This window comes from Geospiza fortis, unplaced genomic scaffold, assembly GCF_000277835.1.
Source record: "Geospiza fortis unplaced genomic scaffold, GeoFor_1.0 scaffold255, whole genome shotgun sequence".
NCBI classification, from domain to species: Eukaryota; Metazoa; Chordata; class Aves; order Passeriformes; family Thraupidae; genus Geospiza; species Geospiza fortis.
This window is the reverse complement of record NW_005054497.1, coordinates 654219-671350: the sequence shown is the minus strand read 5'-3', so window position 1 is coordinate 671350 and position 17132 is coordinate 654219. Positions and strand designations below refer to the sequence as shown.

The following is a 17132-nucleotide window of genomic DNA, read 5'->3' as shown; positions in this document are numbered from 1 at the left end:
TGCTGAACAGACCTAGGGGCTGCAGATTAACTCTGTGAAATCAAACCACATTGAAATTGAGTGCATGTGCAGCAAGTCTCTTGAGAACCAGGGCAGTGTCATAAAATTATTCTGGCCATGAATAACACAGGCAGACTGTGAGGTGAGGCACATGAAGCCAGTGGACTGTTGGAGCAGGCTAGAACTTGCTTGAACTGTTGGGGTCTTGCTTGCTAGAAAAGGATTTTGTGCTGTTCTATCTTAGGCACTCAAGTGTCTTTAAATGTTTCTTCCACCTTGACTATTGAAAATGAACTAACACACTGTGAGAAGCTTTGTGTCATGCAAAGACTCCATTTGTTTAATTTCCTAAACCCCAGTGTTTTGGCAAATTGGGCCAAAATGGCCCTTTAAGCCGAAGATCTACCACACTGGTAGCATTTATGCCTGATGTTGCCAAAACAGGAGGGATGATTGGCAAGGTTTAATTACAGCCTGTCCTGGACTGGGACAAGCTGGACTGACCCTTGGCTACTGCTCATGAGCTGGTTTGTTTCTCTCGGGTGCCACAGTCTCCTGTAACCACCACAGACAGGGTGCTGCTTGTGGAGCTGAGCCCCAGTGCCATGCTTAGTGCTGTTAGAAGGAATGGGAAAATAATAATTTATTTCAGTGAACCAGGTTACATAAGAAGAACAAGAGCCTTTACCTGGAGAAAATTCTGTGTCAGAGGTGGGTTTGTGTTTGTTTTGGCCTGTAGCCTGTCAGATCTATTCTGGCACAGGCTCCATGTGAGTGGTCTTGCAGGCAGCTTAAAACCAAGCCTGTGCTTACCTGTATTTTGTCCTACCTTGAGCCTTCAAATCAGTGTGTTTGCTTCCCCCTGCCCCCTTGCTGATCTTGCCCTGCTGCTGTGGGATTGTGTTACTTACGTGCCCTCCCTTCAGCAGGGCTGCTGGCATTTGCCGAGGGCAGGGAGGAATACAGATGGCCAGATGCCATGGGAGGCCTTCCAGCCATGCCAGCCTTGTCTCCACAAGGGTTCAAGGCTGCTCAGGCTTTAGGAAGAAGTATCACAGGCATGCAGGCTTGTTGGTGCCAAGTCCTGTATGGAACATCCCTTCCTCTTCCAGAAGCACAGCTCTGGGAGACGCTCCCAGCGACACTCTTGCCCCCAGTGTGTTTTTGAGTACTTTGCTTTATCTAATTTTGGCAAGTCCTTAATTGCAGAAGAAGAATTCTACTTGCCAAATGTTAATTGTATTTATTTGGGGAAGGGGAAAAAATTATTCTCCCAAGGAACATGCTGTTTTTATAGTTTAAAAATAAATCTGTGTAAGTAATTAGGTTGAACTGCCTAGCCAGGTGACATTTCACATTGGTTACTGTTTTAGCATTTAAATTCATAGCCCTTTTCAATAGGCAAGCATGTACACCAAAGCAATTGTTCTCACTGGTGCTTGATGCCAGTAAGTTACACAGGAGGAGTCATCAATCTTACAAGAAAAATAAAAATATTCTTTGCATTCTAAGCATTTCCTCCTGCATCTTTCAGGTGTTAACAGGGGCTCTTGAGCTCATTTCTGCTTCAGAGGTGGGTTATAGAGGAAAATAAATAATTTGTACAATTCAATAATCCCCTGACAGCTTTTTAAAAGGTAAGCCTGCTTTGTGAGCAAACAACAGTAACCCATTATTTTCCTATTTGTGTATTAAAATGTAAATGCATTTGCTGTTACTCAAGATGACAAAGGACTGTTCACTTGACTCCACAGAGAAGTTTGTTGGCTTCTCATCTAGGAAATGCAAATCGTGTGATTCTGATCTGCAGTTTGTGAAGTGTGGAATTCACTTGCAAAGTGATGATTGTTCTGCCTGGAGTTGGAAGAGCTCTACTTAGACTGCTATGAGACACACTAGGTGGGCTGAAGGACAATAGGAATTGGGGCGAGAATTTTGATGTTAAGGGATGCTGTTCTTGAAGTTGACAGTGACTTGCAGCTTGAAAATCAGTGTCAGTTACACAAGTTTCACTATTAAGGTCTGCCTATAAGAATGACAGCTAATTTATGTGAGCTATGTCCAAGAGGTCCGTGAAAAGAAAGTGCAAAGAACAAAACAATTATCAGTTGGCTTGCGCTGTCTGTGTGGGGGTTTTCACCTTCACTGGAGAAGTTTTGGAGGTCACAAATCAAGAGGGATTGAAAGTCTTTCACCTGGTGCTTCTGAAGAACAGAATGAATTCTCTGGACATGAGGGCAGGCAGCCATGCACCTTATCAATATAGGAAGGGATCTCTTCTGTCTGCTGGTCTAACCTTCCTTGGTCATCCATTGGGAATTTCTGCTGGAGAAGATAGAATGAGAAAATTCTGATCAGCCTTCTCCTCCGGGTAGATTCCCCCCACACCATCTAAAGGGCCGTTTCTCTTTCTTCATATTTACCTTGTTGCATTAAATTGAAAACTTAGCTCTGTAAACAAACAATCTCTACAATCTGTGCTCCTTTTTGGCTTTTCCCACCTCCATGAGCAGTACCATTGTCTTCCATGATGTGGAATCAGTTTCCTCAGTTTCCTTACCCATAGGAAAGACCAGATGTCTGTATCTGGGAAATATTTGCTAAATTCAGCCCCTTCCCATCACACAGAATTTTCACACTGTGCATGAGGAATCGGTGAAGCACAACTGAGGTGATACTGAGGAGGTGGCATTATTTTACTAGAAGAAATTTAACATGCCTGCCATTGATCAGAAGTGTCTTTTGTGTGAGGGTAAGATCAGTGACTGCTGTTGCACAATTTTACAGGGCAAGATGAGGCAAAAAGGGGGTGCTTGTTTATTTTTAGTAGCATTGCTCTGCTGGTGCAATTTCAGCTACAGTCAAAAAGAGATTTGTAAAATGCTAAACTGCCCTGTGTGTTTCTCTGCTGTAGCCGCCTTCTTTTTACACAGCACATGGAGAATTTTAACTAAAAATTTGCTTTTGTTTTCTTGATCCAGTGTACTGTTTCCTCCAGATATTATCAGAACATAAAAAGTATGACGTCAATTGAGGTTCCAGAATTTCCAGTATGAAATGCATCTGCTGGAGGTTTTTATTTATCTTTTGTCTGCTTTTGAGTAGATTGAGCCAGATCAGTGTTTAATCATGATTAAGTCCATTGTAATCTCTGTTCTTTATAAAATCCCTCTCCGAGCAGAGCAGGTTGTTTATTTGTGAAAGGTTATCCCTAGGAGCTTTTTGGTGTTTGAAAGAGAGGTGCTGGTTTTCATTTGCAAGGGTAAGCAAAGGCACATCACATCTTGCTTGCATGGATATAAATGTGGTTGTGTGTGCATTTGATGTGATTTTTTTTTTAATGTAGCCCAGAAATGAAGTTAGTCTGGGACTGAGTCTTTGTGTGCATATTTTTAATTGCCATAATCCTTCTGTACAGTGTGAGCCCTGTCTTGCAATCTTGCTTTGGGCTGTTGGTTAAAAAAGATCATAAGACGATTTGCAACGAATGAGTTAGTTGCTGTAAAGGAGTTATATTTACTGCCTGTTCTTAGACCTATCCTTTCCAGAAAGCAGTTGACCCCTTTGAAAATTAAGTACAATTGGATGTCCTCTAGAGTCAGATAAGGAAACAGCAGTCTTGCTTTCAGAGATCAGGAAAAGGAGATGTCAACTTGGCCAGTGACTCAATCAGGACATTTGATCTGTTTCTTCCAGCCCTGTCACTGCCTCATTTTTCTGCTCCCCATTTTTAGAGAGGATAGCTGGAGTCAGGTCTCTGAGCTATGGGATGGACTTCTGCAGAATTCATCAGCTGATGTAGGCCCTTCTGCCCTGTTCCTTCAAAGCCACCATGGAGTCAATGATTGATCACTTAGAGAAAAAGGAGATTATTCCAAATCATCTCATTGATTTTGCTTTTATTCTTTTTCTCACCTTATACCCTATTACTTTACCCTTTTGCTCTCCCACACCTCCCTGTATTTCCCCCTCTCTCTGTTGTCTTGCTTGTTTACCTGGGTGCAGGTAATACTCATGAATACAAAGTATTAATTTTTTTTCAGACTGCACCCCATGGGCTCATGAAATCTCAGAGTGGAGGAAAGAATAGATGTAATTGGAAAGCAATAATTTTTGGCTGAATGAAGCTGCAAATGCTGTAGCATTTTTTACTAAATGGGTGCCGTTTTTGGCATTATCATGTCTACTGAATTGTCTTAGGAGCACTGCAGCTATACTGTTTGCTTCTGGCCTTTCATATTTTTCCTCCTTTCGGTCCTCTAGGAGAGATCTAGATGACTGGAAGTTTAAGGACATGTATTGGTGGACCTTACAGTTCTGGCCAGGTCCGTGATGATTCCAGTAGCTCTCTGCAGGAGGACCTGTGACTACTTTATCTTTCCAGGCCCCTCACCTGCGAACTATCATCACTTGGTCAGCAGCATTGGAAGCACAGGCTTTCATCTACTAGGATTTCTGGTGTCTTTGATCTTGGCTGGATTCTTTTTCTCTGTAGTTGCATTGCCCATCTATTTTCGGATGATCAGTGGACTTCAATAACCAAAACACTAGAAGCCATGCTATACAGAGCACAGGGAGCCACAGAGAACACAAATTCTCTTAAAATGCTGTCCCTTATTAGGTGCCCTCTTCTTCCCTGGAGCACTGCTGAGCCTCTCTGAGCAGTGGTGGTATGGAGATTGCTTGTTCCAACAGCTTGGCATTTTTTGTAAATCATCTGGTCTTATCCCAAACTTACCCAATAATGAAGTCATCCAGAGCAGGGAGAAGCAGAAAATGTGTTTATAAGTGTTAAGGTTTGGTTGTGAGTAGTAAAAGTAAGAGGGGACTTACGCAGTCCTTTTTCCTTGATTTCTTCTAGAAGGTGGTAGAAGGCAAAGCAAGTTCAAAGAACAGGAATAGTTTTGAATAGTCAGCAATTTGAGCAAGAGTGGTTTTTGATAGTAATACATATGCTCTCTATGGGAAGCCAGAATCCATGGCATCTGTTGGAGAAAAACTTTGGTCAGTGTTAAAGGACAGTCCTGTAGACTCTGTGGAGGGTATGCTAATAAGGACAGACAAAAAAGCATGTATTATTACCCATGGAAACTTATAAATAAAGAATGAGCTGTTTCAGAGAGGAATGAATGTCAAATTGGGCCCTCTGAATTAAGAGCTAGAGCTGTAAAAACAAAAAAGAAAGGAGTATGAGACTTATTTTTTTTAATTTTTTAAAAGGTAAAATAACATGGCTTAGTGCTAGCAGCCTGGAAGAGATCCTCCAGATAATAAGCATTTAAAAAAGAATGGAATTAGGAGGTGAGGCAGATTAAAATAACTTCACAGAAGATGGCCCAGTGTTCTGTAGGGTGGTGTAATCAATGCCTCAAGGAAGAATAAATATTTGAGGCTGGCAATGGTTGTGAGTCATATTAGATGTTTCTTTCTTCCTTGTTGTTGTGTTCTTACCATGGGAAAGAATGCTTGCTCTAAGCAGAGATGTAAATCAGTTGGGGAAAACAGTAATACCAACAATAGGAAAGAAATTAAGCCACAAAGCACCCAACTCACTTACTATTACCTCTAGATATTAGTGAAATTTTATCATGAGATGGAGGGAGACCTAAGCTTACATGCTTAAGCAGCTTTCTTTGATTAATAACATTCAAATATTATGGTTTGCCTGCTCCCTTTCAGTTGTATTTGTTCTTCTTTTGCATTAGAGCATTTCCCCCCCTCTTCTCCTCTGGCTGAAGGTGGCACGCAGCTGAGGAGATTCAGATGATGGCAAATCGATAGAGCTCATTTTGTTTGGGGTGCTTCTAGTCAGTGAATAATCTACTGTTCCTTATCACTTTTGTATCTCATGTTTCATAGGATGGTTCTCTATTTGCTTTCTATATTAAGGGCTAGGTTCTGATAAACTCATGGTCACCTCCTGGTAGTTCCTGGGTGAGTAAGGCTGTATTCACAGTAGTGTCATTTTACACCACACCACAGAAATTGATTCCTGGCTTTCATGGGAAAATAATTGGCCGAGGATTAAGCATAAAAAACCAAACTCCCAGGCCCTAAGGAAAAACAAAAAAAAACCCTCCCAAACAAACTTAAAACCCCCAACAAAACCCCACAAAAACCCCACAACCATCAAACATCCAAAACCCACACAAACAAAAAACAAACCAAAACCATAAGAAGGTGTTCCCAGGAAGCCATTGACTCCTGGTTGCCCAGTACCTGATATCCAGTCCAAATGAGCACACAGTTTAGGTCTCCAGACAACTGCTGCATGGATACTCATGATTTTTGTGATTGTGTGATTTTAGCTTAGCTACTCAGTTGAGTTGGGTACTATTTGATGACAACATAGTGCAACTACTTGAACTCACTCAACTTTGGTAAGACCAGTGTGATAAAAAAGATACTTTCACAGTCACCAGGGGAAGCCTTTTTTATTCCTTTTTATATAATGTCAATCCCCTTGGCGTGCTATTATAGCTGTTAATGATTATAGTGCCTACTTATGAAGTATAAAACACTGTCTTGAAAAGACTTCAAGAATAAATTTGTGACCATCCTTGATGACCTCTAGAGCCTTAATTTATGAATTATGTTTAAAATAAAAAAAGTCTTTAGGAGTATGAAAAGAAGTAGTCAGGAAATGTCTTCTGCCAAATGAGTCCATCCTGCGAAGTACAAGGAAAAAGCTCAGCTTGTGAATGGAAACATGAAAAATTAAGAACCCACAAATGTTCTACATGGAGGCCTGGTAGATATGGCTGTCCTCTTCCAAAGGGAAAGGACAGCATAGATTTCCACCAAGCATCTCTTTAGACACCTTCCCATTAAATGGCAAACTGGATAGTGAGTATTCAGTTTTGACAAGAGGCAGCTGAACATCCCATAATTCTTCACTAGTGCCCTCAGCACTAAAAATATGTTAGTGGAGTTACTGTATTGCCTCTTTCAGTTGTTCTGCTGCCCTGCACCAAAGGTTCTTCCTTCTCTTCCTTTTGAAGATCTATAAAAAGACACTGTTTATATATATAATCACCTATGTTTAGGATGAAGGTAGGAGAACAGGCCAGTGCATGATCTGCATTGTTGTCCTGGGAACACAGTGTTTAAAGGTGAGCAAAGACCTGGGTTTATGGGCAACAATATGTTTTTTAAATTGTATATTCAAAGATTACGAGAGTACTTTCCTCTTAGATAGTACAGAAGAGCATTTGGGTGGCTGTGGTGAGCTATAATTCATCTGGGAGGGCAGTGTAGAAACTCACTGTTTCTCACAAGTTTTTCCAAAGCAAGTAAAACTCATAAGTTTTTCCAAAGTAAGTACTTAGAAGGGAAAGTAAGTAACTTGGGAGTGTGAACTTTGGCTCCTACCACTCCCCAATGGATCCTGTAAGGCCTGACTTAGGAAAAAGAAAAAGTGATCTGATTCCAACAAGTTTGTGTATGGAAACAAACCATCACACACTTTTGATAACTGAGATAATGTTAAACTTATCAGCATAATTATTTCCGGCACATTCCCGAAGCACAATGGGTGAATAACACAGCAGCGGCGGGAGAGGGGCGCGTGTCCAGCTGGATCCACGTCCAGGGGCTGCTTCAAAGGAGAGTCAAGCTCGTGAAGGGGCTCAGATACCTGATGTGGGAAACAATGCCTTCAGTTTGAAAAACCTTCCAACCCTGCCAAGCATCATTTAGCTGCTGCCTAAACCCAGGGTGCCTTAAATGATGGTCTCCTCTAACGCTTTGCTTTGCTGAGACATGGAATTGCTCACCTCTGAAGCAGGCAGAGGGACTGGACCACTTAGTTTCTCCCTTTATGTAGTTGGGCTGGAAAAATGATCCTTCCTCATCCTGTCTCCTCTGAGAAGCTCAGTCCTGAAGGTTTCCTTTTTTAAAAGTATAAAGCTTAGAAGTGGTTTTTGCAGCAAAGCTGGGAATTCAGGTCACCACAAGGCTAACAGGGGTGAGGCTGTGGTATGGTAAATGTTTGCTCTGTGGTCTATAACATAGTGCCTGGAGCTGTCATTCCAGAGCTGAGTGAGATTCTGATCTTCAGAGGAAAGAAATCCTTCCTCTGTGGGTGTCTGAATTACTGGTGTGCTCTTTAAGCAGAAGCAGCACTTTTTCCAGGAAAAAAAGTCCTTCTTGTGTTGAGGAAAAAGCTATAGGTGCCTTCAGATGGGCCAAGCTTTAGGACCCCAATTTGCACATTATCCCAACTGAATGAGCTTTGTATGTCCATAGCACATAAAGTTATGTAGAGGTGGTGACTGCACCTATGGGTCCCATATTATTTCTGAAGAAAGACAAGGGGTGAATATTTGGCTGTGCTGAAGGGCTCTGGCTTGATTTCACCTTTTGCAATGAGCATATAGAGCTTTTTGAAGGGTGAATTAGGCAATGTGAAGAATGTGGAGGGTAACAAGAATTTATTTGGTCATGAATCTGGATGTTTTGATTTAGTTCTAGGAACGACAAACCAGTACAGAAAGGATGGGAAGGTATTGCCCCAGGTCTCAATGACCCAGTACAAATTGGACACTCTGGCATGGCCAAAGGGGCAGATAAGTTTTCCAGGCATGAATCTATGGCCTTTGCCTGTTCAGTGGTTCAGTGGATTGATTCCTTTTTTATTTTTTTCTTTGTTCTAGAATTTTTCTCCCAAACTTTTAAATGTTTTAAAATTATTTGCTCAGCTCTAACATCATTGTAGAATTTTGTACAATATTGAGAAAGAGAAAACTTTTTCCATCACAAATACATACATATGGCTAAGACTGAAACCAATTCCCTGAAGGAGGGGGTTGTTCTCCTTTGAAAACACTTATAATTACAATTATAATTACCTGCCTATCAGACCCCCATCTGCCTTTGTCTAATATCAATACATGAACAATACAAACAGTGAAGATGATGCAGTCTTTAATGAAGTCTTCCTGAAAGGGACTATTTTTATGGGCATGTGAATAAAGTCATAACTTAACATAGGGTCACCCCAATTTTCCCACATGCTACTTGTGTGGAATAGAGTTGGTGAGTGCATCCTGCATGGCAGGGGATGCATCTCCTTCTCATGTGTATGTTCTTCAGCTGTGTTGCAAACAGGAAAGGGATATGATATGCTTGAGAGAAAGGCAAACAAGCAGTGAAGGCCTGAGACAACATTCTTGTCAGTTTCAGGCTTTATTCACAATAAGGCTTCCTTCCGTGCAGTTACACTTGGTTATAGGAGAATGCAGATGTCACTGAAACACCTGATGCTCCTCCGTGTGCCCTTCCTGAGTTGCTCCAGCCTGTGGGAAGTGCATTCAGTGTTACCCAGCTGCACAAGTGTGCTGAGCATCCTGGCCCCGCTGTGTCTTTGATCTCCTCTTGACTTGCCTTGCACCAGGGTGTGCCTACACCAAGGCAACATTCCCGAAGCCTCTGACCTTTCCCTATCTCAATAGACAGTACAATAAAATACAGCACCCACAAGTCTTTTCAGCCCCCAACTCTGCTTTTCTTCCTCATAAACCTGATCTAACAAAACATTCATCTTCTGGAAGTCAAATCAGAAAGATTTGCTTGAAAACCAAAAGTTGTTGGTTTCAGGTTCTTGGAAATATTTGTAACGTTTCTGCTCCTGGGCTTCTGGGTCAGGCTTCCTTAGGGTGAGCCAACTGTAGCTGTGTCCTGTGGTAGATTGGATTTGGATTATGGGTGTTGAAGTCTGCTTTTTCAATTAGAAATAAGCATACAGTCCAGTTGGATGAATAAAGAAAAGATAATGTGCATTCAATTTTTAATTTATACAGTACATAGGAATAGAGCAGGGAAATCAAGTATGGATTAAAAATGAACATTGCCAGATGATCTCATGAAACCACGGTCTATTTAGTTGTATTTTCTATCAGAAATAAATTAGATCATATTTCAGGGTGGGATTTTTATTGGAGAGTGTTGTGGGCCTTCTCCTCAAGTGCCACTGCTCAATTTACAAGGTCTATCTTAGAGCTCTTCTGTTTACCCTTCCTGGATGCACCAAGTCCTTCACACTGGGAGATGCTCTGTAGCACAAAACAGCCCTTAGCTCAAACTGCAAGTGTCTTTCCCCATGGAAAGACAAATCTTTGCTAATATGACACCTACACATAGCTGAGATGATAAGGAATTGATAGAAATTTTCTACTCATCTTTGGTACTCATTAAAGCTGCTCCCTCTAGTGCTTATTAAAAGAAAAGTAACTGTGCATATGTGACATCCAGAAAGGGAAAATTTATTCTGTCATTCTCATCTCTCTTCTCAATTAAGAGGAACCAAAATCACCTTTTCTCTGATGAAGCAAGTAGTTGTTTGCCTCAACTGCAGTGCCATTTTGGCCTTAAAGCTTCTGTGGTGGCTAACCACAATGGATATTTAATTGCTTTGAGTGCCTTTCTGAAGTTCAGGTGATGATTACTGCACCTAGACGTACCATGCCACAACAACAGGCTCACCCTGCAATCTCCTCTTGACTGCTCTTTCTCCCTGTGCCCTTCCACAGCCTCTGCTCTGACTCCAGGTCTGAAACAAGGGTATCCTCCAAAGAGCAATCCCTAGATAGTAAGAAATGTGTAATTTATTAAAACCTAAGGCATTGTTTTCCTGGGTCACATTTAGTTTCCTTGGGGTTTAGGAGTAGCCCATCTTCTTTTTGAGCAAAAGATGTTCACCACAAGGGAGGTCGCTGGCTCAGGGTGGTCCCCAGACCTGGCATTACAGAAGTAACACTTGGCAGGCCAAGATGTTCAGCATGGAGTGGTGTCATCATCTGGGAAGGATGATCCTGCTGCACAAATGGGGTTGGCTGCACAAATAGCACCCCAAAATAAAGCACATAATAACCAGGGCATCCTGAAGGAGAGGTGGTGGGAACTGTTTGCGTGCAGAATTAGTTACTGCACTGGAAGAGACCAAACTTTATGGCCAAGTTAGATGTTCTTGCAGTGCTTGGAGTGCCCTGGGGAGACACAAATAGCACCCCAAAATAAAGCACAGAATAACCAGGGCATCCTGAAGAGAGGTGGTGGGAGCTCCTTGTGTGCAGAATTGCAGAGCGCTCGCTGGCAGCTCTATTAGGGGGCAGAGATACTGCACTGGAAGAGATTGAACTTTATGGACAAGTTAGATGTACTTTGAGTGCCCTGGGGAGGCAGGTAGGTGTGTTAGGAAGACTGTAACTGCCTTATGGTCTCCAGCATGTACCAGCCCAGCATATGTGGTTTCCCTGCTCCCAAATTAGTCCGAGACCCCTTGCCTTTGCTTCTCCAGTCACTCCTCAAATGTGCATTTCTCCAGCTTCTTCCAGCTGCCCTCTGTTCTCTTCCTAAGTCAGCCATAAGTACCTGTCTCTGCTTCTGGACAGGCAGGGAAGGACAGGTGCCAGCTTTTTATCAGGGTGGACAAAGAGCAATTGCATCCTTGGATCCTCCCTTCTTGGGAGAACGACGTGCTGCTTACCAGCAATTGCAACAGAGCTTGTCCCATTTCCTGGGGTAATGGCTCTTATTGGTGCCTTGTGTGCCAGACAGGGGCAATCACAGAACTGCAGACTGGTTGTTGGTTGGAGAAGACCTTAAAGATCACTGAATCCAAAGGGCAGGTAGTTACCTGGCACAAGGAGGTTGATCACTGACAAGCACAGGCTTCCCTTTGTTTCGAGTATGCCTTGGAGCCTGGTGCTGCTGTGTTCCTGTTCCCAGGCAGCACTGCCTATCCCACAAAAACCAGCACCCAGCTGGAGGAGAGACCACAGGGCATCTGTGTAAATAAACCTGGGTGCTGTTGGTCTCACAGTATGTGTGTGTGAGCTTTGACTTGGTATATGTAGGTTATAATGAAGAGGCTGATTGAATTTCAGGAAACTTGCAGCTTGAAAGGCTCTAGAGAAAAACAAAGCTAGAGCTCTTTTCCTTAGGAGGATTTTTGGGTGGTGGGGAAAAAAAGTTGTCTTGATTAACTGATTCTTTACCACTTGAAGAATTGCCCCTCAAAGGGGTTGGCATAGTTCTAACTTATCTTTGCAAAAGAGGAAAGGCTTTTTTTTTTCATTCCCAGTGTGGACTAGGAGCTTGTCTGTATATTTTTGCTGCATGAGGGAAAGCCTAATGTTGGTTGACGTTGGGTTTTATGGGCAGAACAACATGATTTGAAAAATGCCATTCTCGCTTCAGCAAAAAAACATGACCTCAGCAAGTATGTTGTCACAGCTTCAAAATATGTGTGCCTGTAAGCCTTGGAAAATGAGTACAGATTGAAATCAGCTGCTGTAGGCCAAGTTCTCCGTGGCTGGAGCCGTACCCAGAATGGGCTTTTTTTTTCTGAACAAACCGTGTAATCTTATTTGTCGTCTTTTTGCATTCACAAAGTCAAATCAAGGCCTTAGGAAAAAAAAATCAATTTGAAGGAAACAAGCTATTCAAACTAGTCAACTGCAGATGCTCTTTCTAATAAAATGATGGTTTCTGTAGGTTTTTTTCAGTCCTGTCATATGCTTTATGCTGGCTGAACCTTCTAGGCAGCTGCAACCGAGAGATAAGTCTTTTGTCAGGTTACATGTAAACTCCTAATTTCAACAATATTTTGTTTTTCTGATTCAAATTATTTAAGTGTTAGAAAACTCATTGACCAAATCCACTCTGTTTGAAGACATCAGAATGGCATCAGGAGTGAATAATTATTGCTGCTGTGATTTATTGTATTAGCTGGGTAGCACCTGGTGATCAGCTGAGAGCAGAGCTGTGTTCCCAGGCTGTGCAAACACCCTACCTGCCTCTGAGTTCCATAAATCAGCCCAGCCCCAGCATTGCCTGAAGGTACATAATGGGCAACAATGTGGTATGTTACTGTGGCATCTTGAATAAGAAGCCCCAGCCAACCTCTGCACGTCAGAAAACTGTTTTAAAAGCTGTGCCAAACGCTTTTTGCTTTGGGTGTGCAACCAGAACAGCTCTTGGTCATCTGAGGCAGGTATGGGTGCCTGGGCTGTGTGTATCTGAGAATCAGCGCCTACAGCTTCAGCCTGCAGAATGCTGAACTTGCAGACAAGGGAGTCAGTGAAAGATCAGGATTGGATTTTAGTTTCAGAATCATAAGATAAACATGAAAAAAACTATCCCATCATTTTACTGATATCTATGTAGGAAATACTTCTATCTGTCCAACTCTGTAGCTCTTCAAACTGTGTTAGACACATCCCACTGCTGTGCACACGAGGCTATTGTTTGCCTTGCAAATCTTTTGTTAAATTGCTGCTTGATCTGGAGGGGTGTTCTGGATCCAAGATTTTGTCGGAGGATCCCCCTTTATGGAGAAAGCCTCTGCATTTCAACCCAGTTTCTCCAGTACCAGAACAAGATGATGCATGGTGGAAGGCCCTGTTGCTCTTTCACAGGGATGACTTTTTCCCAGCCTCTTTCCCCTCAGCCAGAACCTCTGCCACAACCAGGGCATCCGGCTACTACCTATCCCTGCCAGCTTCCAGCCAGAGCCTGCCTGGAGCCAACATCAGCCTTGCAAAGGACTCTAGCCCTTGTTAAGCCTGGTTTTGAAAAACTCCTAACAAAAAGTATTCCATATTATCTGCACCAAGGAGTTTCAGATCCCAGAAATTCCAGGGTGGTTTTTCTTATTTATTTAGTTATTTAGTTAGTTAGTTTTATTTAAATCTCAAGATGTTACACAGGAGGACTCAGGGGCTCTCCACGGTGTTCACAGTTCTGGTATCTCTGATCTGCTGGGCATTAGGATGCAGCCTCTCTAGCTCTGACCCTGAGCTTGGACATGTAATGGTGTCTGAGTGCTGTGGCTGTTCAGCAATGACCAAGGAGAGGAGCAGCTCTGGGAAGCATGAGGAGGACGTGCTAGAGCTGCGTGCAAGTGTGCAGCTGCTTCCTTCATGCACGGAGGAAATCGAGCACGTGTCCCTGGCGTAAAGTCAGAGGAGCCTTAACCCCCAAACTCCAGCTACTGAGCTTGGCCTACACCCTTCCTCTCATGTCGTGCCGGTGGCTGTGTGGTTGGAGTGGGGCCAGCCACGCTATGGGAGCCTCCTGCCCCCAGGAGGATTCTGCAGCTGTTTGTGAAGCCCCAGGCAGGGGTGGGATATGGTGCAGCCAGCATCTTCAGAGGCAGCACAGAGGAAACCCCTTTCCAATCAAACAAGTAGCTCTGGAGGAAAAGAAAACGGTCTGAGGGATAAATGTTCTTGCAGGATTTGCACGGAGTTATTTTAGTTTTTATTTATCTCCAATGTGGGGGTGAGTCAGCCTGGGATATGGCTCAGACCACCTCCTTTGCAAGCCTTCAGGGAAGGCAGAGAGCTCAGCCAGTGCTCCTCTGTGCCTCTTAACCATGCTTTACTACACACTTTATTTTGAAATTTTTAAAAAAACTGTCCAAGCTGATGTTATTTTTTTCCCCTTTCCTCTCTCTCTAGTTTTGTATGGAGCTGAACCAGCCGACGCTGCCAAACATCCGCAAGTGGAAGGGCCCTAGAGGATGTTGGAAGGGTGTTGTTTCCGAAAAACCCTCAGGCCAGCTACACAAGGTACATTAATCCCTAAGTCTGAACTTTGGCTTTGCTTTTTTTTCCCCCTCTAACCAAGGACATATTTTGAATGTTCAAGGCAACACTTTTTGCAAATCCTTTTTGGCGAGGTTTGCATTTCTTGTCTTTTAAGCTGGCTGTTCCTATTGCTTTTAATTTGACTCTACAATTTATGTTTTGGGAGAATTGTGGCACACTTGTAAGGAGGAAGATGTATGTGTGTATTTGGTGTGAGTGTTTTTGGGGGAGGTGGACAAAAGCAGTACAGATATATAGATGAAAAGCCATGCTTTTGGACAAGGTAAGAGTCCTGAGTTTTTTCCCTGGCAGGCTGCAGTACTTTCAACATTTTTTATGCATGTCACCTGAGCTTGCTCCCTGGTGGTGCACGGGCTGGCATTTGGAAGGGCTTCCCATTTTCCTACCATTTTCCTAGTCTGCAAGTGAAGAGCCCTCAGAGGAGCCCTGCAGCCTGCCATTCTCACCTGGAAGAGTTTACCTTTTGTATTCCCCAGAGTCCTTGGCACAGGTGTTAAAAATACTGTGGGCTCCATTTGAAATCTGCACTGTGCTGCACTGTGCTTTTCCCTGCAGCATCTTCTGCTCTGGGAATATACCTTATTTATGTTTATATCTATAATTTTATATTTATATTTATGTTTTATATTTATGTTGTTTTATGTTTATGTTTATGTTTATGTTTATATTTATATCTTATATTTATATTTATATTTATGTTTATGTTTGTGTTTACATTTATATTTATGTGTTTAAATGGGTTTATATAAATGTGTATATAATATGTTTAAAAATATATATATATCTATTTAAATGTGTACTGCAGGGAGGTACTGATTTATTCAGGTGGTGACAGCTGCACCTGCCTACCCTTGACAATATTCAAAGTGTAGCTGCTCTTGGCTGGATGTCACTAACAGTGCCCAAAAGCAGTTTCTCCCATGGGAAATCCCTCTCTTTCACCTTTAAGGGTGCTAATGAGTTTTCAGAGCAGTTCCCTCCTTGACCTGGAGACTGTTGTTGCTGAACAGGGTTGTTCTTGTGGCGCAGTTGTTGCAGTGTGGATGTTGTTGTGGGTAGAAGCAGGATCTGAGACCTGTCACGTAACAAGTAGTGCCTGTTAGCACATGGGGCAGTCTTCAGCAATCTATTGATCCAGAATGATCCATTCTGCGCACTGTTATTACTAAATAAGTGGCTGCAGCTCTGTCTTATAGCCATGCTGCTTAGAATCCACATTTCTTTATTTTGGCTTTTCCAAATCAGGTTGCATCACCCTTCGCTGGTTTTGGACTCATGTCTTCGCAGGTGCACCTCCTTTTATTGCCCTTCTGAGAAAAACACAAGAATGAGGGGAAATAGACCCAAACAAACCAAAACCCAACACCTGGGCAGCACAAGGATTGTACTCTACCTAGACAGACACACAGCGTCAAGAAGGGTCTGGAAAGATACAGAGTGTCTGAATGTGTCTAAAGTTTAATACAATCCATACTTAATTGCAGTGCAGAATGTAAATGCCCTTCAGGACATTTTTATTTGTGGCTGGAGTTTTCCTTTGGGATCTCTTGTTAGGCCAGATCATAAAAACACTGAATATAAATAGCTGTGCAAAGTTGTCAAAGTTGTTCCCTCCACTTTTTCTTTTTTTACTAAGAATTATTAATAAATATCTCAGAATTTCTATGTTAAATTCAGAGTCTTTAGTCAGTTCTTTCTTGAGCTGTACTTACAAAGATAACAATGGCAGCTTTGACTACAGGGTGACTAAATAAAAATTATCATCCACCTTGTTTTACGGACAGGAATATAAGGATTAACAGTTCCCAAAATTGTGGGAGAAATGTGCAGCCAAACTAAGAATAGAAATTTTATCTATTTGACTCTTCCTTTTAGCTGCTTTAGCAGGAATCTGGCTGAGCTGTAGAACCCTTCAGTAAGCCAAAAAGTCTCTTCTTTTTCTGGGGCTAGTTAGTCTGTCAGGTTTGAGCACCGTGTACACAAATGCAGTGAGGTAACACAGTGTAACCCCAGGAACACAGCACCTTTGGCACAAGGTGATTTTGGGATGCCGTGTAGGGCTAAATAACACAAAATGGTGAATGGTGCTTCTGGCTTGTGCTTCCATACAGTCTGAGCATTTGAACCCAGCAATTACTTTTGACTGCCATGTAGATACAAAGTCTGGAGCCTGGAAATAGCCAACAGCTGTTGACAGCAGTTTTATTATTTCACATCTTTTCCTGTATCAGTTTTTAGACCTTAGGCTTCTTACTGGTAGAATAATTTTGTCAGTATTTTAAAGGTGACTTATCAAAGGAGCTACCAAAGAATTTGAGCTAGCCTGAATCCCTTCAAGGCTCTTGGGAAGTCAGCGGAGCAGTTAACATTTTTTTATTGTAGCTGAAATGGAGAAAACTCTTCCTTGCAATAGATTTAATTGTGATTTGCTAAGGAAAGTGGGTTTGAATGATGCCAAGGGAAATGGTGTCTGGGTGATGGGAGAAGAGCCTGACAGTGTTTGAATTAGATAGTGCTGCT

The 17132-nt window shown here is 42.4% G+C and overlaps 1 protein-coding gene across 1 annotated transcript in view; it reads left to right on the top strand.

Moving 5' to 3' along the window:
• EEPD1 (endonuclease/exonuclease/phosphatase family domain containing 1) overlaps positions 1-17132 on the top strand; it is a 64373-nt gene that overhangs the window by 35315 nt on the left and 11926 nt on the right. Inside the window, exon 3 of the mRNA XM_005428660.2 lies at positions 14463-14573. Coding sequence (XP_005428717.1) covers positions 14463-14573 — 111 coding nt within the window. The remainder of the gene's footprint in view (positions 1-14462; positions 14574-17132) is intronic.